The 23,860-nt window shown below is 40.2% G+C and overlaps 1 protein-coding gene across 1 annotated transcript; it reads right to left on the bottom strand.

The window, feature by feature from the left end:
- Positions 1 to 1,364: 1,364 nt before the first annotated feature.
- On the bottom strand, positions 1,365 to 13,550 carry chp1 (calcineurin-like EF-hand protein 1). The gene is made up of 7 exons (XM_042072609.1): positions 13,158 to 13,550; positions 11,385 to 11,457; positions 8,629 to 8,709; positions 7,275 to 7,402; positions 6,913 to 6,974; positions 3,249 to 3,371; positions 1,365 to 3,114 (listed from the first exon to the last, which is right to left on the bottom strand). The coding sequence occupies exons 1-7, from the start codon at positions 13,222 to 13,224 to the stop codon at positions 3,061 to 3,063; spliced, it is 588 nt and encodes a 195-aa protein (XP_041928543.1). The 5' UTR covers positions 13,225 to 13,550; the 3' UTR covers positions 1,365 to 3,060.
- Between the last annotated feature and the right edge of the window lie 10,310 nt (positions 13,551 to 23,860).

Genomic DNA, 23,860 nt, shown 5'->3' with positions numbered 1-23,860 from the left:
TAAGATACTCTTTTGCCTTCGAAAGAGAACTGCAAATGAAAACATTTTACATAGCCTACTGGCCAACATGCAACAAAAAGGCATTCCTAGAAAGAACATCCTGAATTGGATTCAGAGAGCACAGACCTCCTCCAAGGCCATATACAGTAGCTCTGGTGTATGCAAGTCAAGCAAACTCAAGCCTAACAGTGAGTAATTGGCTTACACTAATGGGACAATAAGCATTAATTATCATAGAATGTACATCACCTTTAGGCAATGGTATGAAAATTCATCATTGGTGCATTAATCACATCATAAGAACACATTATTTCATGAACTAAAAAGGCACTGTTTTAGGCGAGACTGTCCATTAAGAAATGAATTTCACTGGGGGACAAACCAGAGGTGAATGCCAAATGGCACAACAGTTGTGAAAGCAACACTACATTGCTACAGTTGGCCCGTGAGTCGGATTTGCTACAAAATGTTATGGGCTCGTTCTTGGACCATGCCACACCTTTCCACCAACTTTCATAGAAATCGGGCCTGAAATGTAGTTTTTGTGTAATCCTGAACCTGATAAATGGACAGACAAACCACAGTGAAAACATGACCTTCTGGTGGGGTGATGAAGAAAACAAAGAAGCCACAAGAGGGCATGATATACTCACTTCAAGATCCCTCAGCAGAGCAGAGCTCGGGACAATAATCCAGTTGCCATGAGATCTTACAGAATAAAGTAGGAGGTTTAAGATAAAATGGTGATGTGATCAGGAGAGGGACTGTAATGCTCAATATTATCTGATAAATGACAATGAATAATATATTGTGGTACATTACCACATTAAAATACTGAGTCATTAAAATATAAATAATGAAATAATGTGAAAGGTTAATTATACAGTTACTGATAACATTTCCTCCATGCAATTAGCCTAGCCCCACCCACCTAGTAGATCTTCTTTCAGGGAGATCTTGTCTGGAACACCATAGTTAATAACCATTTCCCTCAGACAGGGAAATGGTCAAGAAAAATGTCAGGCCAATCAGCAACAAGAGGGGGAGACAAAACCTAAACTTATTGTGACAAAGGCAGTAACACCTGCAAACGTCAAAAACTGCAGTTGGAAAAATGCAGATTTATTTACAGCAAAGGCCCACATACATCGTTTCCTGACTGTTAACGCTGTTTATTGTCAGTTTGTGAAGTAACGTTAGGAATCTCTGATCAACGTGATTGGTAAGGCTGGACCAATGGTTTCAAAGTTAGTGCCCGTTGCAACGTAAGTGTTTCCCAATCGAGAGTCACCAGACTCTATTCACTTTGTGAATGAGTTTGGATTTTCCAGGCTACCATTCAATAGCATGACACTCCAAACAAGTATGGCAGTTGTACTTTATTTTAATCAAAAACATTACACCATTCATCTGTGATATCCTCACAATTAAGAGTAGATTTCTTTACATTTTCCCATTTGTGTATGATTGGTAAATCACAATTGATTCATAAAATTAATTTAAAATACTTTTCAAACCCTTTCAGCATCAATGCAAAGCTCCTGATAATTTAAAATATGTCTTGGTGATTTCTTAAAAGAGGCTGACACAATTCATAAATGTAACTTCAAAAGTTACATTTTCCATTTGACCTCATCCACAATACATAGAGGACAACTTCCAGCAACTCAAACTTGGTCACAGCCCATTGTTAAAGTACCTGGATCTAGTTCAACTACTGTATTAATATATATGTATAAAAACAGTGTATATATTTTTTTTTTTTCACAAACAAGGTATTTGATCTCAACTGAAAATGTAATCTAGAATTTTCATCTACTGCTGACAGATAAGAGTCACTTCTCCAGGATGAGGTGGTACTGACCTTGATCCCTGCACTTTGCCATCGTGGACTACACCTGGCCAAGGTCAAACCATTTCACCTACAGTGCAGTGAGTTGAATACTCTGTAGTGAGTCAAAGCGTCTGGCAGTGAAGCAAACCTGCTTAAAGGAACTTGATAACCACAGCCATTTGGCTCTGAGTGAAACCATGTGATCAAGGAAAAGCATGGAGTGGTAGCATGGCACTTCTTTGGACTCAAATAATATTGTACATAAATTCAGGACACAAAATTGAAGTTGGACCATGGCATTTTTAGTTTTTTTTTTCCATTTCAAACTGATGGGCCCTTCATTTAAAATCTACAGACCTCAGAATGAACCAGGAGTCCCTGGAATGCTCTGACCAGAGAACGCTGGAGGAAGGAGGGTTACTGTAGATGCGTACAAAACCTGGCAATGACACACTTGCTGAAATGTCCACTGTTTTCATGCCATCTGATGCCTTCTCTACCGTTTAAAGTCACTTGGCAAAAGGAAAGGAAGCTATACCAGCCTTGCAGCATGTATGCAAAAAAAACAATGAAATGTAAAGAATGATCACAAATGCAATTTAAGCCATTATAACAGAAGTGGCAAAAAGAAAACTAGCTCGATGAACAGATATCTGGAGTGATAACTCAAGAAATATCTGACTGGGACACAAATCAGCTCTGCAAAAGTAATGCTGTTCCCTGACTGTTAATAAATAACTCCTCTCCTCTAGCTGAATAGGTTTGGCCTTAAAAGACAGACAAGACAACGTTCTGCCTGCACAACATCTGCCACAGTGATAATACACATACAAGCCTTTAAGGTATTTCTGTTTCACTGAAAAACGGAGTCTATGTACGGTAATTTTCCACTGCTAGGACCACTTACATAATCACCAATGACCGATAGGGAGATCATCTACAATAAATAAGGGTTCACACACGGGGGTTGAAGGCGAGGCAAGGGATAACCATGGCGTTGGTAAGAAGTAAAATTCCAAGGCACGCGAGTATTCCCTTTGTTTCACACACAGCAGTGCAAGGCAGACAGTCTGAAGAACTGAGAACTAGCTACCAGACGCTCAGAAAGCATGTGCTGCAGGGCTTAGGCGGCCCGGCGTACTGAGATGAAGGGGTGGGAAGGGGAGTTGGGTGTTGCTTCTTGAACTGGCATGGGTGACATCCGATCCAGTCAACAGCGCCGTCTCTTAGTGCAAGAATCGGATGCTCATCTTCTGCTCCACGTCAACCTTCTCCAACACCTGGGAGGAGGTCAGGGACATCATCAGTGAGGTTATCAGTCACGGTCACAGGAAAGACATGGCTGAGCCAAAAGCCAGACAAACATAACGGGTGTGGGTGTATGGTGCCAAAGTGGGAATGTGCTTTGGCCCACCTTGATGAACTCGCTGAAGGAGATGCACATGTCTCCGTTGGTGTCCGCTTCCTGGATGGTTCTATCAGCGATACTGCCCAGCTGCTCATCTGAAATGTTCACGCCCACCATCATTCTAAGGACCTGCAAAAGATGCAAAAGCATAAACACAAGAGTTACTGACAGCGGAGACTTCCCACTCTGTCTATGCTATGACAATAACCCTAGTATTATGACTAAATACATTCACAGCAAACACTTTAGCCTTGCGGGTGGATATGGAAGCCCTCCACAGAGGTTTGCCATGAGGCGCTGAACAGGGTTTACCACAGCAGATAGCTGAGGATGGCAAATAAAGCCTGGCAGACAGTTAATCCTCTGTCCCCAGACTGCCAGCTAAGGGTAAATACATGATAAGATGTGTCACCGTTCCAGCTGAGCCACCTTCACCACAGCTGCCAACTCCAAAAGTCGTTGCACGGGACAAGAGGTGAGGAGTGGTGACACAAATACAGAGTGAACTATTTGTGACAGAGTGACATCATGCCAGGTCTGCTTGTAATGATGAGTCATCAACTATTAACTACTCACTATTCCCATGAGAAGAAATGTACCAAAATCAAGTACACCCAGAACAAGACTGCATTTCCGGCGGGAACTGCGAAAGTGTGCTTGCCCTGGTCCGGTCACCAACGTGAGCAGACAGTGGCATACGCTATGCAGAACCTGGCTTGATCCAGGCATTGTAACAGTGCCTTTCAGTGTTGGAGCAGTGGCAATATCTCAAAAGCTCTAGGAGAGGGCTATTCAACTATTGGCTTGCGGGTTGAATGCGGTTTGTTGGATTTTACCTTTGGTTCGTTGGATCATACCTTAGCTTCTATGACTGAGATCAAATCAATAAAATAAAATGACAGCAGTGATTGGCTGCAAAAATAAATAATGTCACGCGTCTTGCGCCTCTCAAACTGGGCTATCAGGTAACCTACAGAGGAATTGAAATTATGTTTGTCAGGATACTTTTTAACTGATTTATTTTAAAAAATATGAGCTATGAGTGTGAATGTTATCTATTCCATCCCACAAATTATGTTTTACTGGTTTATTTGACAAATAATCTATATGGATTTGCTCTATAAAGACCTTATGTCTGTTGGGGATTGCGAGCCTGGGGTTGTTTTGAGAGCCTATTGATGTAGCCTCTCTTAGATGTATCTCAGAATAAAGGAATACTTCATATTACTCTAAACCACCATCTGTAAATCAACTGTATACTACTGTCTACATTGCACTATATTTTTTGACCTGTCTCTGTATATTTCATCACCTTTCTATACTGTGCCTCACATTACAACACAGCTCAGATCTTTGGTTGCTATGAAGGCCAATCGTTCTAAATGGATGGTTGCTATGGCCAAAGGCCAGTTCTATCTCTGCCGTTGTCAAGCGGGCATATGTAGAATTCTGATTAACCTTATCTTATTTGAAACATCTCTATTTTACTTAGCCCACTTCCATACAGTGGGTCCCATTAAGAAGTGGCCACTTCATTCGCGCTTACCGTGATTCACACAGCAGCATTATTAAATTAATCTGTCACCATATGCCTATGTTTGCAAAGAAAACATTTTAATTTGATTCACATGAAACGTTACATTTAATGTACATGTTGACAATGAGTAGGCTAGTTTTGGTTGTTGGTGGTGTTATTGTATCCCTTAGTTATGCCTACAATGCAAGTTCCCTCGCGATTGGGAGCTCCTGTAGACAATAGTAGACGCATTTCAAAACATCGCGTTAGGAGTTAGGAGTCCTCGCCACTTCTTTTAAGCGGTCACAGACTTAGGTGCTACTTTTAGGGCTAAAGTGCTTCGTGAATTACTGTTAGTAAAAAAAATAGCAGTCCTAAAGTTACAAGTGACGAAGTTACGAGTGCAAGCATCTCATATCAAATGACCATGGCATTACGCTAAACAACATAAATCCCAATTAGCAACATACATCTCATCCCTATAGCTAGCCACACAAGAAATTAATGATACTAAATCTCTGCTTAGCATGCTTCTCTGTTTAGCATTCTAATAACAGAAGGGGTACATTTATGTTGACCACTACAACATGACTCATTATGTCTGTAACGTTAACTGTATAAAACACTTACTTTCATAAAGGACGCATACCATCCAGCACATACACATGGAAACCGATATTTTAGGTTCTTGGCCACAAACTCAAAACGTGTCTCTCTGAAGCTCTGTTCTAGAATCTTTGCTCTGAAGGCTGTGTTGCTAGGCAACATCAAATAAATGAAATGAGAGTCTTTTCAAGGTATTAAAAGTGTACGTGTGATTACGAATGGATGTGTGTGGTTTGAAATTAGAATAAACAAGAAATAACATTTCCAATAATTTCCCATGATAAATTACATAATATTAGCACCTTCCTTACTTGTGAAGCTCACACCGTATTTAGTGAAATGTAATACAACATTGCCACCTAGCGTTCAGATGTATTTAACATTAACGTAACATTTCCTGCTTATTGTTTAGTCAACTCCATGCTTTTAGGAAAACAATCTTTTTATCATAGTTCCCTCTTTAATGAGCGATTACCAGCTCGTTTTTGTAACAGAGATAGCGGTTTATGGTCCCTAGGTTTACAGAAACACCTATTCATATTAATACGTATGGAGTGCTGCCGACCACTGTTCATTACATGGCCCAGAATGCCTTGCATGTCTTTACAACAAAACAACACAGTACAACCTAAATGCCCGTAAACATATGAATTTGCATACTTGTAACATTTTTAATAATACTCTCCCATCATGATATTTAACAATAATGAAAAATATATTTTGAATACCGTCAATGTGAAAATAACTGTACTACGTCAGCAATAAATAGCTAATGTTCTCCTAACCATTTCAGTTCGTAAGTCCATACTATCCCATGGCTGAGCAAGGATTTCATGATTGGGCAAGGCTGCCCAGAGACATTGTGCATACTTGGAAGGCATTGTGATAGAAGTACAACTGTGAATGTGAAAGGTGATAGTTACCAAATACGGGTGGGTGGTTTGCCAAATGCTGGAATGTTTTCTTTTTTTTTTAGCTTATGCACCCTCACATTGGAGTCCCGAGTTCAAATACAAAATTTGGTATCGATATGTGACAGTGTTCCTGAGATATGGACGACTTCCTGTTTCAGAGCTTCGCCGCCGATTTCGTTTGGCTGTGACGGGCAAACGCTTTCGAAAATCAAAAATCCTTCTAGTAACTTTTGTGAGGCTTGGTCCAAGGATCATGTACATCAAGTTTCGTGAAGTTCGGACCAAATTTGTGACCTGTGAAAATTTAGTTTCGCTTTCTATTTAATCCAATATGGAGGACAAATGACACGCCCACTTTACGTCATCTTCTCGAGCGTCTTTGTCTCAAAGGGCCTAGGCGCTAGAGCTGACAAAAAATTAGGGAGACGGGAATAATAAAACTTAAGAAGAACAATAAGTGTGCTGCTTTCAGCAAGCACACTTAATTACAAATCGACAGCTTGGTCTCAGGTGACCTGGCAGGTGTGAGGTCTTTGTTCCGAAAACAAAAGCCTCACTCTTTCCCACATCCTTGATGGATGGATTTAGACCTTGATTGCCAATTCTGCTTAGTATAAGAAGGAAATACTCTCACCTGTAAGAGCTCATCTCTGGAGATTTTGTCATCTCGGTCCAGATCATACAACCGGAAAGCAACTGCAATAGGGGGAGAGAGAGAGAGAGAGAGTGCAAGAGCGAGAAGGAAAGAGAAAGATTAGAAAGAGCACATTAGGCAAGTAGTCAGTGTGGTTTGTTTTGAAACTTAAGACCAAGGACGAATTTGACAGCGGTCCTCGTTAAGAGGGGACATGGATGCTGCAAGAGGTGAGAATACCAGAGATGTTAAGCACAATCTAATGAAATAAACCAGTTCGCCAGGTAATACCAGTGAGTCTGTGTGGGTAGAAAGGTACTGGACAGGAGCAGGTTTTGGTGTGACACAAATGCAAAACTCACAGAGCAGCTTATTGCTCCTGCTGTTGAGGGGCTCTCCAGCGTCCGGGTCCTTGTTCTTCTCGTTGTCCTCCACGGGCCGGAAGTGAGCCAGCGTGCGCATGAAGCCGCGGAAGTTCACCTGGTCCTCGCTGAGGGACAAACAGAGCAATGACAATGACCATCGCTGCCTCTCAATAACAGCCACTCGCTCTGAAAACATCAATGTGCGTCTTCACAGCAGACATAAACAGTGATTTGTGTGACGCATCTAATGCATTTTCAGACAGCTGTTTATCTCCCCTTGCTCTCTTCAGATCAAGAGGCAGACCTGGCAGACTCCCTTGTCAAGTGCCGTGTGCACCTCCGTAGGGAAAACCTCATCCATCTGAGAGATTCTCCTCATCAGCAATGACTCATGCTTCAGCCAGACCGGCCAAGGACAGAACTGGAACCGCGCTCACATTTCAGTATCGCCAAGCAAACAACAAATCTCTTGCGTTTGGGCCTGAGGCGCACATGCATCTCTTAAGCTGTGCTCAGCTGGAACCTGAGCGTTTGGAAAAGTACACGGTTGCATGCTCAAATTAGAGACGCGACCACTGTCAGCACGCGCCTTGATTTAAGCAGCGGATGAAGAGGCAAGGACAACGTGGTTTACGGCTCGGGGTCTGCCAAGATAGGCTGTCAACCCTACTTGAAGTGCAGCTGACAGTGAGACTGATGGCATGCAGACATACAGCTGTGCCAATTTTCACCTTGAGGTGGTTTATGTTTTTGTGTGTGTGTTTGTGTTTGTCTGTGTATGGTTTGCTGTTATTTGGCACTGCTACAGAAATCCATACTCTAAATTAAGGTTCCTCCAAACCAAACAAAACAAGAAAGAGGGAGAACCGCGTAAACACCATAAACCATTAGACGCAATGGCTACAATTAACCCGCCTACAGGCCGGATTTTTCTGGGAGAGTAATGATACGCTTGAGGGCACGTCGTCTCGAAATGTATTGGGCTTCAAAGACGACACAGCCAGGACGGTCAAAAACTAATAAACAAAACGCCCAAATGGAACAAGCCACAGACCTCCGGGCCTCAGTTCTGTAAGGCTACGGAGTGAGGCCTTTTTCCAGGGTATTCTAAGTTCAGCAGAAAGTGAACAGCTAAATCCTCAGTATTTCCAATGGCATTGAGAACTATCATGTGGTTGTCTAAGGCAACTCATTGGGTCAACACTTCATCTTGTTATTTCTGCAGACCTCTTCATATCTTCATAGTTGCAGTGTTATTCATGACAATCAAACTACTACACTTTAAATGTAACCACACTTTTCTCTATAGATGACGAGATCTGGGCCTCTATGGAAACCTTTGAACACTCACCCCTCTGGAAAGAAGGCATTGATTATGCGGTCACCTAGAGGATTAATCGCCAACTCAGGGATCCTTTGGAAGTCTTCGCGGCTGAGGGACAGAAAATGAGAATGTGAGATTTATCAGAGAGTTAGTGGGTGAACATACAAGTCTGTGGCATGTAATCATGTAAAGGTATACGTATTCTTACCGAACCGTTTAGGTACAAGACGTTATGTTCAATACAGATGTGTACTGAATATACTGAATGCAGTCAAGCAGGCTTTTGTGCATGTGGATCATGTTTTAAATTCCATGTTTCCCACATACTAAGTGGCAGACCATGTTAGTTTAGTTAATTACTCCCAAAAAAACATGACCCCTTTTCAGAATACTATTCCTGCATATATGTGTTGAGCATCAGATATATTATAAATGAATATTAGGCTAGCAGTACTTACATGCTAACTGTATCAAAATGTAACCAAACCGTGACTTCAACACTAAGGTATGTACCAAATCGTAATTTTTGTGTACTGTTACATCCCTACGCGGTTTAACCAGTTACCCCTGACTAGGGAACAGAAACAAAGAAGGAACCCAGCTCCTGAGACAATGTTGTGGCAACTAATGAATGATTACGCTGAGTCACTCTGGCATGAATATCAAACACGCCACACAAGAGCTGCACCATGTTCCCTTGAATAGCACTTCCTCTTTAGTGACGGTAGTGGCACCAGCTCAATGTTTAACATAGAAACACTAGAGGGGACAGTGAGATCTCAGGTGTTTCAAAGGAAATATCTTCCTGTTGTGACTCAAAACAAACTTATCCTGATCTGTTTGTCCCGTAGACTGCCATGCCCATAATATAAACATCAATACATCAAGCATCATGCAGAAACTGAATATTCCTTCACTGCTCTGTACACTAACGGTCTTAATAATGTTTCAAGTCAGGTTCTTTCTAGGCCAACAGAGATTAATATCCACGGACAAAAAATGTATATGTATGTAATGTAATGTAATATAAAGTCCATAACACTAATAGTCTAACTAGATGGGTCACTAATAGTCTAACTAGATGGGTCTATCCCTCTAGTTATGCTCTGATGAATGTTCACAAGATGATCAAAGGGTTTAAACAGTGCTTAAAATGCTATAACCAACTCAAACAAAACTTTGAACTTTGGACAAAAGAACATACAAGACAATGGTTAAATTCATATAAACAAACTTGATGCTTCCAACTTGACATCACTCAAGTTCCCTAAACACTGGATCTCAACTGAATAGAGGTTTTGTTTGGGCAATTCAGTCACACAAGTCACGCTATTACATATCTGCATCCATCAAAGCACAAGACAATCCCCTAGATTAAGGTTTCACCCTCAGAAAACAGTCTGACAAAGAAACGTTAGGCACTGTATTCATTTCCAAATTAACTCATTGAATGCCAAGCTGTTTTCGGGAGCTTTGTCCTAGAGTGCCAGCAATCTAGACCATTGTTGATGATTTTTGTACAGCCACAGCATATTCTGTGTTATAGCTATGAACACATACAATGGCACGTTTAAAAGGTGAGACTAAGCTCTCGGTGGGTGCAAACCGTGTATTTCTACACGCCTCTGTTCCTGAGAAATCCCAAGCTAAACAGTGGCTAGTTTTCATCAAAATCACAGTTTTTTTTCTAGAAATGGAGATATAACGTCTTTCATGAAGTGTTGCCTGTTACTTACTTGTGTAAAATTTCCGCGAAGTGATCAGCGAGACCTGGCGAGACTGCTACCTAGTGATAGACCCACGAAAATGGCCTGGTTTTGACCTGATGTGCATGCGTCACTGATTCGACCCAAAGCGGCAACCGAGTTATGATAAAATGTCCAGATAAAATGTCCAGATTGTGCGTTTTCATGAGTTTTCGATCGTCATATATTTCATTTCCATTAATCACAGAGTTCCCAAAATCACATATAAGGTGTGTTAGAGTGTCTAGTTTCGTAATTAAAAAAAAAGAAGCTAAAAACGTAATATTACGTTTTTGGCACTCAACGCATGGTAAGGAAAAACGTAATATTATGTTTTTGGCACTCAATGAGTTAAACATAGGCAGGAGAGCATGCTGGCATTTCTAGCGCCTAACCTTTTACACTCCTAGCAAGTAAAGCAGAAACATGCCACACGTCTACAGTTTCTATGGCTGACAGCAGCTCACAGGAGTCAGGTTTGACATGTAAAACATTGACACCAAATGGTTCCTTTGGAGCCAGACTGGGTAATAATGAACAAAAGTATGACAAATAGGCTACAAATGTCCAGGCAGGCTAAATGTGGCACAAGAACTTACTCTACTCGGACAACCTCAGGAAGCTCACACTCCAGCTGAAACTACCCTCTTCATCTACCATTACCAAAAGCTAGTGCAAACTCCACTGTTCATGCTCAGCTAGTTCTTATTTCAAACTGGCCACCATATTGTTGCACAACCCTGAATGTAAGCCTACACTTAGATAGAGAAGCATGACTATACGAGTTCATGGGACACTATTTCACAGAGTTGAGTCATATGGCTTCATCCATATGTCAGACATTCTGTTTCTGTAAGGCATTTCGGAGTGTAACTGTCAAGGGCACAGACACTTGGTAAAGAGGTAGTGAGTGTGTGATATGTAAGGTGTAATTGAGGAAGGGGATTGTCGGTAGTTCAGGGTTTTCTCATGTGTCTGCTTGATGACAGGGCAAGAAGTTCAGTGTTGTGGGTGAATGCAGGGGGATGCATAGCATACCTGAGCGCTCCATTTTCTCCTTTATCTAGGCTGTGGAATCGGCTATAGAGACGTGTGATCTGACTATGGGAGACTGTAAAAGAAAGAAGAGGTATAGAGAAAGAGATTATTTGGATGAAGCAGAGTTTTCCCATTGCAATTAAGTTTCAAGATGAAAGGTGATTTCAAAATGCTACATGGGATGAAATTGTAAGGTAAGGGTAAGATTAACTGCCTTCCCTCAAGGGTCTGAACGGGGAGGGGTCAGAATAGTTAATTCTCAGCCATGGAATTTCAACAGGTTAGTCCGGTCCCCGAGGTGGAAATTTGACCTGGGAGATCAGAAAACTCACTTGTTCTTGCTCTTCCCCCTCCCCCCCCCATCACTCTAACACTGTCAAAGCAGTTGATTCAATACATTTCTACATCTCCCTCACACACTCTCCTAGGGAAATGAGTTACAGCACAATCACAACATTTGATGAAACATTGAAGATAACAGACTTGAGTTGAGAGTGCATGTCAATGTTGGGCACTTTTATAGGGCTGTAGGGCAGTTTAACATCAGAAGAAAACAATGAAAGGATTGACAAGGCCCCTAGACCCTAGAACTATAACATTAGCCATCATTCAAACTAGACAGAACATAGGGGAAGTTGTTTGTCAGTCAGTGGCCATAGGAAAAGCTAAGACTGATGCCACAACACTAACGTCACCACAACTTTTATTTTTAACATGCTGAGGAAGTGTAGTTTTCAGTCGTTCAAAGCTTTTCTACCGCAAGTCCAGGGCACTGACCTTCAGCCTCAAATCAACTCTCATCGAAGCCCATTACATTACTGTGAGCCTTAGTATGACTGTATTGCAAGGGCCTCCTTACACCAAACAACTTTGACCAGATTTGGGAAAGAGTCTTGTAAGATTGTGGTCTTTTTAGTAAAGTTTGAATGAGGGGCAATAGTTAAAAGACTCCAACCTTTCAAGAATCCTTCCCAAATCTTCTCAGAGATGTTTGGTGTAAGGAGGCCATAAAAGCTAAAGCTACGGGGATTGCCATGTCTGAAGCCTCCAACTACAGGACCAGCCGTTCTCGAGCAACACAACTGATAACAAACAGTCCTGAGGCACAAAACACGGTACGATCAGTATCCCCTACATATAATTTGCATAATGTTTCAGTCTGTTGACCACATGAACGCTATCTTAGTAGTGCCATTCTTTAATCAATCCATGTAAGAACATCCAAATGACCATGTTCGAGGTAAATGCACTCTGATTTTGACACCACTTAACGTTAAGAGTTACTGAATATGCTTACTGCGAGGGTAACTTTGATCATAAAGGGGGTCATATGATAAAGGTAACGTAACATTGGTCTCAATGTGTAACTGTTAATGCTGCGCAGTTATCAGTTGCTTATGTTAACAGCAATGTTGCTGCGGGTGAGATAGCCGACGATATCTGGCCATTTAGCAAACGTTAGCTGGCTAACTCACCTTCACTCACACCTAAAAGTTACGTTTAACGTCACTGTTTGAGATGACAAACGTGCACTGCTTTACGTATTATTCGCATTAACGTTAAATATGTTCCATGAACTCAAAGACAACGAACCGAGCACCATATTTGCTTCAGATTCACTGTATTGCATTCCCTAACTAGCTGCTAGAAATCCTTGCGCAACATCAAGAGAAATGACTGACTAGCTAACTTGTCAGCTAGCATCCAGCTAACATACATGATCAATGGTTGCAAACACATAACGTCTAACGTTACACAGAAACAGGGACTTACATCCAGTCTCCTTTTTGATTTCTTCGATGTCCTCCTCTCGGAGTAATGACGACGCTCTGGACCCCATATTAACAAATCTATGGTATGATGAGCCGAGTTTGGCTGGACAGCTAGCTAGCTACTTTGGTTTAACGTTAACGTCAGGCTTCTCTGTCTGTAGCTCAAAGACAACGCTCTGGCTTAGAATGTTTCTAGGAGAGATAAGTTAGCCTTCTCTGTGTAGTTGACTAGGTGTCACGAAGTCAGGTAGTCGTTGCTGGCCACAAGTAGCCTAGCGTTACAGTCAAAATACAACTCTGCCCAGTGTCCCCAGCTAGTAAGACTATCTTCAGAGTAGTTGTCTCAGCCACCCAGCGCTTTGCTGATTGCCGAAACCTCTGCCGAAACTTCCTAGCACTAGGTGAGAGGCGTAGGCTATGCGTCATGAACCATCGTCACGACGGACGGACAAACCTGGCTCTCATTGGCTGTGAATGAGAGATGTCAGTGGCAAAGAGAGCTGCACAGTCCCGCCCACAGCCGATGCCGGATGTAAAAATTCAATGCAATTTCTCCATTGACAATTGCGGTATAAGCCATAAAAACTTAACTGCACGTGGTAGACTTAAAACCAGCTACGGCTGTACTACGCGATTGTATGCTCCTATAGACACCAAGATCTGAACAGCTTAATTACATCGCGTTCCATTTAGAACGTCTTATTTTAATCTTACAAACAGCGGCGGCATCTCACTGTCAGTGTGTGTAATAGTTATACATCTTCTGGAGATCTTAATGTCTTAAATATGATCGCGTTCCATTTAGAACGTCTTATTTTGATCTTACAAATGTCGGCGCTGCTGCACCGTCAAGATGCATTTTAGTTCTACATCTGCTGGAAATCTGTATGTCTAAAATACGCTTTATTCCAGTATAGCCTACGTCATCTGCTAGGTTTAGAAATATTATGTGCTGGCTGATTACCATCATCTTACCTTCAAAAGACTGTCATTTGACATCACAGCAGCACTTCGCACATAGCTAACGATTTGATTTAACACATCCTAGCAAGTCTGAATGGATATAAGCAAGCACACATCCTGAATGCTATACCAGTTTAACATGGCAAATTCAATTGTGTAGGCTATAGCATTTTAATAGTATAGTGATTTTAATTCTTACAAAACAGCCAATATCACCATACAATCAAACTAAATTTCGAGAGTTTTAGTGGTTCCTACCATTTTGTATAGTTGTTTGTAAGTGTATGCAAGTAGCCTAAAGGTCATGGTTTTTCATAGATGCTTTTGACAATATTTACAGAGCAAACCAATAACTCAAACACATTTTATTACTTTACAGTTTTTACAAAAACAACATTACTACACATTTATCACAAACATTTGTTAAACACTGCTTGACACCTTATGGTGCACTGAGACATGCTGTAATTCCAAAACTACTTTCACTTTTCACTTATGAAAACAAAATAATAGACAAATAAACAGACCATTTAAACAAGCTCAACATTAATCTGGGGAGTTTCAGGACAAATTCTTACGAATTTGTAAAATGACAATGATTTTGATCAGCATGGCCATGTGAACATTCTTATAGCAGTAGTAAATGGGGGAGGGGGGGGGGGATGTACATACATGATCAATGTATCTAACAAACACATAATCAGTAAATCAATCTACAGTACAGTTGCTCGTCAAGCAATAATTGGTGGCTCGCATGGTAGCTTTGGCAAGATTTCGCCAAATTTGGTTTTACTCATTTTGAGTAGGCCTAAACCTGCCTAAACTGTTCGCCAAAGGCCATCACCTCTGACCCCAGCTTGATAAAAACAAAAGTAGGCTCTGATTTAGCCTAGTCTACTGTATGACTTCAACAAGGTGATCTTAAGTTTCGTTCTGCTTACAGTATCTCACTGCCACTGCAACGCCTTTGAATGCAATCTGCTGCCCTGTTTACAAATGCTACAGCAGACTTAAACTGACACCTTGTGGCGATAAGTTGTAATATATTTCACGCAGGTGCATGACTCACGGAAAGCACGAATGAAGTGGCCACTTCTAAATGGGACCCACTGTATGTGGTAACAGTCACTACATTTTTTCAAATGTGATTTATAAACATACAATACTGCACTACAAAAACACAAACATCTAAATTATACTTCCCCCTTCACCCAAATACAGTAATGAAGGTGAAAGGAAGTTATTAAGCCTTAATGGTGCCTCCTAAAGAGGGTATTGTCAAACATGCTACTACTAATACTAAAAATACAGCATGAAGAAAGTCAAGGACATGCATGCCAGCTTCCACTTATCCCAGTATTAAAGTAAATCTGGTCTTAAATGAAAATGTATTGGCTGTGTTATTTCTTTTTTGTGGGATGTCCAATTTATATGCAGAAACGCACATTTGCAAATGTGACTTAGTATGTTGTCGTAAAAGTGTCTCTCCTTTTGATTTTGCACTGCCAATGTGGCTCTTGTGAAAAAAAAATAGTGAGGATCACTGCTCTAGCCAGTGTTTTCTAAGCCTGGATGATTACCACAAACAGCTCTTTTTAGGGCTGGTTAAGGCCTCTAAGACACTTTTCAGGTTTGTCCAGGCAACACAAACTCACATATAATGTTTCTGAGGATTGCAACTCATGTAGAGAACACAAATAGAGGACTGGCACTACACCATCTAGGTACCTACATGAAAGGGTAGAGCACTACCACATTTAAGATGCATTGTCTGATGGGCATAACAGAAAATTAGTATTCCAAGTATGCATCTTGGGGCCCTTCTACAGAGCACTTTTGAAAATATTTTTTCATGATTTATCCTTTCAAAAGCCTTATGGTGGGCTTACACCATACGATTTTCAAGCAATTGCAGTCGGCGACTACATTTCCAAAGACGAAATGAAATCATGGGAGTTTTACATCTTAACACCAGGACCAGTGTCCCCATGTCATTTTCAGAAGTCTATGGAGCGACCAGAGGTAAACCTCTAAAGGTGATTGTGTGCTCCTTTATGTGTGATGCTTCAGCTCTGCACCAATCAATGTTCTTGCTGTGAAGAGATGTCAGCTCTCACAGTGGCACAGGTCTGCCAAGATCGGCACACTTGACTTCCAGCTCGAGTCCTTTCTGTATGGAGCATAAATAAAAATAATGGAAAGTAACATTTGGCTATCCTAACCACTAAAAAAAAACACACAATTAAGAACACTGAGACATGGTATACACCCCCCCCCCCCCCCAGGAATTAATATACAAGTGTGATAGAAAAAATTGGATCTACCTCATACGTTTTCAAATAACAATTTTAATGGTCATTCTGTGGAATTACGTAGGACAATGGGAAATCCAGCCAAGCAGTGGAATAAGAAGTTTTCATCCAAAACGTGTTTAAGCTGCTGAAAGTGAACAAGGCATATGAAAGATGAGTATGAAAGCAAAATTCTTACAACAGGGTTGCGCTATTCAGTGGCAGCAACAGCTTCAAATATCCTCTTCCCAGGTTGACCTCCAGTTGATCCTTGTTCCTCCTGAAGGTCAGGAGCACTTCACAGAGTAGTGAGTAGTGGTGTGGTGTGCATCACAAATACTCCTAAAAGGAATCATAAAAGATAATAATTTTAAGGATACAATTTCAAAAGCAGTGTTATGCATGAACCAATTTCATTTTCTATTAACCGTGAATTGAACCTAACACATTCCTAACATAATAACTTCATCTAGCTCAGATAGTTCAGACTCGGAATCAATTTAGGTCCAGCTTGGTAACACATGATAATTGTTTTAGTTGTGATTGAAATAGGTAACACAATATCCACAACAACTGGAGAAGTTAGGGCTGAATTGATTACTCGAGTAACTCAAAATAATTAAATTCTGTATTTTAAACATGAAAATACTTAAGTACTGCACTGTATTGTAGAATAACTGCACTGTGAAAACAGCAGCTTTTTTTGTAAATTAGGTTATTTGGTAGGAAAGGTTACTTTTAAGTGACTAGGGCTAGTTTACAGCTTGACATTTATTGTGCATATTAATCAATTTGCACTTAAAGCAAAATATATTTTACCAAATAAATACATTAAATATTTTGTTACTCAATGAAATAATCACTAGAATACTCAATTCCAAAAAGACTCATAGCTGCAGCCCTAGTTTATTTGAAGAGAGAAACCAGAAGCACTCACTGTCTTTCTTCATTTAAAAAATATGAACTTAATGAGTCAATTGAAAATAACTATGAAGGTTAATTTATGCATTTTCTAATCACATCACAACTTGAAGAGTGATTTCAAATGACATTCACCGAACACAGGAGATGGACAAAGGAGATGCATGAAAAAGGCAAGTCATTTTCCTCACCTCTGGACGAAGATAGATATTTACTTAACAAATGGTTGTAATGCATTTGATGGTATTGCCTTCCATTGCTTCGGTGCTACAGTAGGTCAACCTAACCCACTAAGTTAGCAAAGGCAGAGGTGTAGCCGTTACAATTCAGCTAAATGATGGGGGAATAAATTGAAGAGTTCAGTGCCATGTGAGCACTTCACTTATCAGATTATTTAAAGAAAAAATCCGGTTTTTAGCACTTTAAGGCCCTTTTCTGGTTTGTTTTAGATTAACTAGAGTGGTTGACACCGAAATTTTCTCGACTGTCTCGACTTTTCTGACTCGTTTTGAATCACCTTTTCACTTCTCAGGGTGGCTGGCAATGGGCATACTGTAGTAGGCTACTCAAACATGTCCTAAAACAACCCTTAACGTTCGTTTTCAAAACTGCAACTTACCGAGTGGTTAGTGGAGTTCGTTGACTATTAAAAGCAAATATATCGGCGCAATGTATGATTCGTATTTGAACCTGAAGCATACGGTGGCGCAATATCAACGTGCAATGAGTCTTCCATCAGAAATCAATGGGATTTTACAAAATGCCAAATAAAAGACGACAGAAACACTAGGCTACTTGTTTTGGAACATCAACGAACACCACTATAGTTATGGTTATAACCACTCGGTGAGTTGCAGTTTTGAAAACGAACGTTAAAGATGAACTGAACTGAAAGAATCAACATTGATAATGTGTTGATTATGATAAATAAAAATAAATGACACAAAAAATAATAATTAAAAAAATCAATACGTAGCCTTTTTTAAGCAACACCAAAATTGTGTTTGTTAGTATTAGAACGCTGCCAGTTTCAATGACGTCACTGGCATGGTAGGACCTGAGAAGTTCAGCTGCAGCATATTATGTATACACGAAAATTTGTAATTTTAATGGCATGGGTTACAAATTTGAGCCTGTGAGGGACAGGCCTGTAGTGTCTTGACTACCACTAGATGCCGTAGTCTACATGAGCCTTATGGCTCTGTTGAACATTGTGTTTGGACGCCCTCTAGTGGTGAAAAATAGCCTAGCTCATTTCAATTAAAGAGTAGGCCTATTGCAGACAATGGTTATAGTATGGTTAATAACAATATCCTGAACACCAGGGTCGTGGTTCTGGACATGGTTTTGGTTTATTGTCAGATAAATCTTTATTTTCATGGTTGGCCTACCCCTTAATGAAATAACTAGGGCTACGTAAAGTGTCAAAAAAAGCTGTTTTCAGAGTATCAAAGTTGCTGTTTTGGAAGAATTAATAAGTATATATACTCTTTTGATCCCGTGAGGGAAATTTGGTCTCTGCATTTATCCCAATCCGTGAATTAGTGAAACACACTCAGTGAAGTAAAGCACACACTAAACCCGGCGCAGTGAGCTGCCTGCAACAACAGCAGTGAGGGGTTAGGTGCCTTGCTCAAGGGCACTTCAGCCGTGCCTACTGGTCGGGGTTCGAACCGGCAACCCTCCAGTAACAAGTCCGAAGCGCTAACCAGTAAGCCACAGCTGCCCCCAGTTCCTATCAGGAAATGCAATATTTTGGACATATTGGCGATATTATTGTAGGCTACAAAAATGTGCAGTATAACTGCATTAAAAAATGCAACTGCATTAACTGTCCAATAACTGCAGTTATTTTTGTAAGGGACAGGCCATTTGTCCATGGCTAATTCCAGATCAATGTGGTTGTTTGGCCAGCTTAGATTAGATAGATTAGATTCAACTTTATTGTCATTGTGCAGAGTACAAGTACAGAGACAACGAAATTCAGTTTGCATCTAATCAAGAAGTGGAAAAAAGCAGAAAAGTGCAATGTGATATACACAGTATAGACAGGTGGCGCAGTATAAACAGCATAAGACATATAGTGCAGTGCAGACAGTAATATACAGTTAAGAAAGTGCATATATGTGTAGTATATTAGCACCTTATAAAAGCAGAATGGATATGCACTATGAACAAAATGCACAAATATGTGCAGTGTAGTAGCAGTAACATTATAAGAGTAGTAAATATAATATAGATATATGCAGTGTATTTACAGTAACATTATAAAAACAGAATAAATATGTATATTCAGTATGAACAGATACAGCGGCGAAAATAAGCATTGAACATGTGAACATTTTTTTAGTATACTTCCAATGAGGCTATTTGCATGAAATTTTCACCAGAGATTAATATTAACTTAGGTAATTCACACATATTAAAAAAGAATTGAACACGCTAAGAAAAAGCAGTACACAAAGGCAAGTAATGGCAAACGAGCTGGAAGTTAGAGAGTAATTATCCCTCCTATCTATGCAAATTAATATAAGCTCTGTTAGTACATATTGATAGGCTATAAAAAGGTTTTTCGTTACCAAGGTGTCACACAAGAAACATTTCATAATGAGTAAAAGCAAAGAGCTCTCCCAAGACCTTTGCAACATTACTGTTGCAAAACATATCAATGGAACTGGTTACAGATGCATTTCAAAACTTCAGAATCATCCAGTAAGCAGTATTTGAGCCATTATCTGCAAGTGGAAGGAACATCACTGCATCATCAGCCATGCACAGGATCTCCTCGCAAGATTTCTGACCAGGAAGTCAGAAGTCAGAAGAGTAGCCCAAGAGCCAAGGACCACTCGGAGAAAGCTCCAGAAAGACTTGGAGGCAGCAGGTACAATTGTTACAGAGAAAATCATAGGCAATGCACTCCACCGCCATGGCCTCTATGCACGCTTACCCCACATGACTACATTACAAAAGAAAAACATGTCGAAGCTCATTGAAAGTTTGCTACACAACATTTGGACAAGCCTATGAAATACTGAGAGAATGTATTTTGGTCAAGTAGGCAAGAGCAAAATGGAACTTTTTGGATGTCATACTACACACCATATTTGGAGGAGAAATGGCACTGTGCATCTCCCTAAAAATACCATACCAAGGTTTGGAGTTGGAGGCATCATGGTGTGGGGCTGTTTTTCATCTCATGGTACTGGCAGACTTCATACAGTTGAAGGAATGATGAATGGAGTCATTTTGTTCTGGGAGAATCTTGCCATTCACCAGAATGATGAGAATGAGACATGGCTAGACCTTCCTGCAGGACAATGATCCAAGCATTCAGCAAAGGAAACTCTCAATTGATTTCAGAGAAAGGAAATCAAGGCCCTGACTTTTTTGGAAGTTAACTAAAGATCAGGATTCACAAGAGGGACCCCTGTAATCTTCAATATTAAAAGATCTGTTTAAAAGAATGGGCCAAAATCACACCTGAATACTGTGACTGATAAGTTTCTCATTGGAAGTATACTTACTGAAAAAAATGTTGACACATTCAACACTTATTTAGCCTACATAGTAGAAAAATTAGTGTGTGTGCAGTACAATATAAAGAGCAGTAGAATATGGCTATGTGTAAGTGTAATTACAGTATGTACATTTTATAAATATAAATAGAATACGATGGGATGACCTGTAACACCTCCCGGAGGCGTTGTATGGATGTGGTGCACAACATGCTATGGCAATGAGAGTAGTGATTTATACAATTCTATTTAGAACTCAGAGTAGAGATGAATCAGGGCTGTGTCACTTTAGTCATATGGCACAGATGCCAAAATTGTTGCCTTTGTGTCAGGCACTGTAAATCAAGGGTGAAGTAAAGTCAAAACTGACAATCAAAATACTTGGATATATATTTTTTGAATTCTAAGGGGTTGGCCTACTCCTTATTTCCTAAGAAGTTGTTCAGCCTATTAATCTTTCATGGAAATATTTAAACTAAGTTGTCTAAATGTGAAAATATTGGCTGTCTAGCTTGGTCCTATATACGGAACCCTGGAGGGGTCATTGCAAGATATTTCTTTGTGCATATCCAGAAAATGTGCGTTCGTATTACTAAATAGTGTACATGTTTTACTAAATAGTGCGCTCATTTGGCTAAATAGTGCTCCCATTTTAATTTCTGTAAAATGAACGCACAATGTAATCAAACTTGTACACGATATGGTAAAATGTCTGCACAATTTAATAAAATGAAACCACAATTTAGTAAACCGAGCCCACTATTTAGTAAAATTAGCACAAAATATACTAAATTGTGTTCGCAATCAATTAGTAAAATTTAGCTAAATGAGCACACATTCTCTCGATATGCCGTATTTTACATGTCATGTCATCATATTACTTGTCATTATGCCATTAAATGTCACTTGTCACTATATGACAAAAATGGTTTGTCGCCTATATGAAAAATAAATCTGCCTTGTGACAAGTGTCATGGAGTAGGGATTACTAATGAAGAAATCCCCACAACGGAGAGTCAATCAGTCCTCCCTCTAGTGGCAGATCACTCTAGTTCCAGTGGTGGACGTCTGGAATAAGAACTGAGAATTTGCTCTTGTACAATCCACCTGACCAATGTTGCGATGGTGGTTTTGGTCATGACTTTTCAATGTTTTGTCCTTTGGATCTTTTAAAGTTCCGTATTATATTACATTGTCTCCAGAGGGATGCAGCACTCTCCAAATTGCTTTCATTGCAGTAAAGATATGCATCCTTGATGCTAAATTGTTCCCAAAGCAGAATTCAATGAAATGAAAGATGCAACAAAACGCTCAGTCACTCTTTGAAGCTCTACTGGAAATCCTTCATGTTAAGCACTAGGCTCTTCCATATGCTCAGCCATCACAGGGTAGATGTTTTCCTGCCTGGTGGCACAGTATGATTAAAGTATCTCTTTCGGTCTTAGACATTCCTCTGTGATTCTGAGGAAACAGCCGCCTGTTCCCGTAAGACCCCCATGCCCCATGCTTTGGAGGAAAAATCAACTATAAACATAAGGAGACACATTGCATGCAGCTCTGAGGTTAGAAATCAGGACAAAACAAAAGCACAGCTGAGAAGTTCATGGATTGTCCACGGGAGAGGACAGTCTTGTAAGAAGATGTGGTAATATTTTAGGTTATCTGTTGTGGATATAGACATTCACTGTATTTCAAATTATTTGATGTTCAAAAGGAGGGACTACTGGAAGTGACTGAGAGGGTAAAACACAAAAATATCCCTAAATGGGCCATATTCATGTCTAAAAAAAGATGAATATTTCTATTGTTTTTATAGAAAAGACAGTTTAGTGAGGTAAGTCATTTTCTCCCCCAACTGAACTTTCTTCAGGGAACTGAACTTTTCACTTCGCCACATCAGCTGAGCCTACTTTTTTCACCGCTCAGGCCTGAATGCCACCACAGTCCCATAATGGTGCCTGGTGCAAAAATGTCCACATCAAAGATGATTTACAAGCATCACACACACCATGTGTATTTATTATCAACCACAATGCATAAGCCATCTTTTGAGACAGCTTCAACAGAAACGCTTTATCTGATGCATCCTCGAGTACATCATGAGGTTGAGTGGAGGGCTTTGAGGTGGAAGGTTCACATGTGATCCGAACGAGCTGAGGTATAGGTTTCTAAAATCTTTATCTTTTATCTGCAAAAATGTTTCAAATAGAATTAGTGCCTGCTGTGAATCCCTCCCTTGTTTTCTCCTCAGATGCCGTTAATCTCTTTCTGAGGGAGGGTTTGTGCTTATTGTTTTTCCCCCTGACATTTGTGATGCAGTATCAATCCAGATCAGTTCAGAAGCCTTGAAAGGCTGACTCTTTGACCTAGGCATGGTGTGTCACAATTGGACTTGATCTGAACTTCTTAAATCATCTTCATTTCCTTATTCCTGAGGTCAAAATGTGTCAGTGATATTGACAGCCATGATATATGTCTTCCATTCAAAATGCATAACATAATCCCTGTTTTGATTTGACACATTTAGCATAACGTCCATTTATGCAGCTGGACAAATATTTGTCCTTGTTAAGTGCTCAGCACAAAGGTACACAGAGGCCCACCTGGGAGACCTATGCAGTGCAGTCTGGTCATCCCTCCTCCGTCTTACTCAGTTCTGTTTAACTGGACCAACTAGACTAGCAGCTTGTTCTCCTCCAGTCTGGCTGCTTACCTTGATGGTTTATTAGTTGTATTGTACTAATATTACATTGGGTTTAATTTATATGAATTACATGTATATCTATAACATATATCTAGCATTTCGGTGCAGTAACTTGATCATCTAGATTTGTGCAGGAAAATATTGGAAGTAGGCCTGCTATTATTAACATGGCCTGCTTAATCCTTGTCACAAGTAGCAGGAAAAAGCAAAACTGACACCATTTTGCACCACAAATGTGGGCTTTCTTTATTCATGGAGGACAGTCTAAATTAAACTTTTTTTTTTTTGGGCAAATGTCATTATGCCCAAG

The sequence above is a fragment of the Alosa sapidissima genome, chromosome 19 (assembly GCF_018492685.1).
Source record: "Alosa sapidissima isolate fAloSap1 chromosome 19, fAloSap1.pri, whole genome shotgun sequence".
Lineage (NCBI taxonomy): Eukaryota > Metazoa > Chordata > Actinopteri > Clupeiformes > Clupeidae > Alosa > Alosa sapidissima.
Note: the sequence above shows the minus strand (reverse complement) of the source record. Positions and strands in the feature narration are given on the sequence as shown.

What these genes read in the sequence shown, in the direction of transcription:
- chp1 (XM_042072609.1), bottom strand. Translation starts at nt 13,224, where the DNA reads ATGGGGTCCAGAGCGTCGTCATTACTCCGAGAGGAGGACATCGAAGAA. An exon ending in AATCAAAAAGGAGACTGGAT is followed by an intron (nt 11,458 to 13,157) that starts GTAAGTCCCTGT and finishes TTTCTTTTACAG; the next exon opens with TCTCCCATAGTCAGATCACA. An exon ending in AATGCCTTCTTTCCAGAGGG is followed by an intron (nt 7,403 to 8,628) that starts GTGAGTGTTCAA and finishes TTTGTCCCTCAG; the next exon opens with CGAGGACCAGGTGAACTTCC.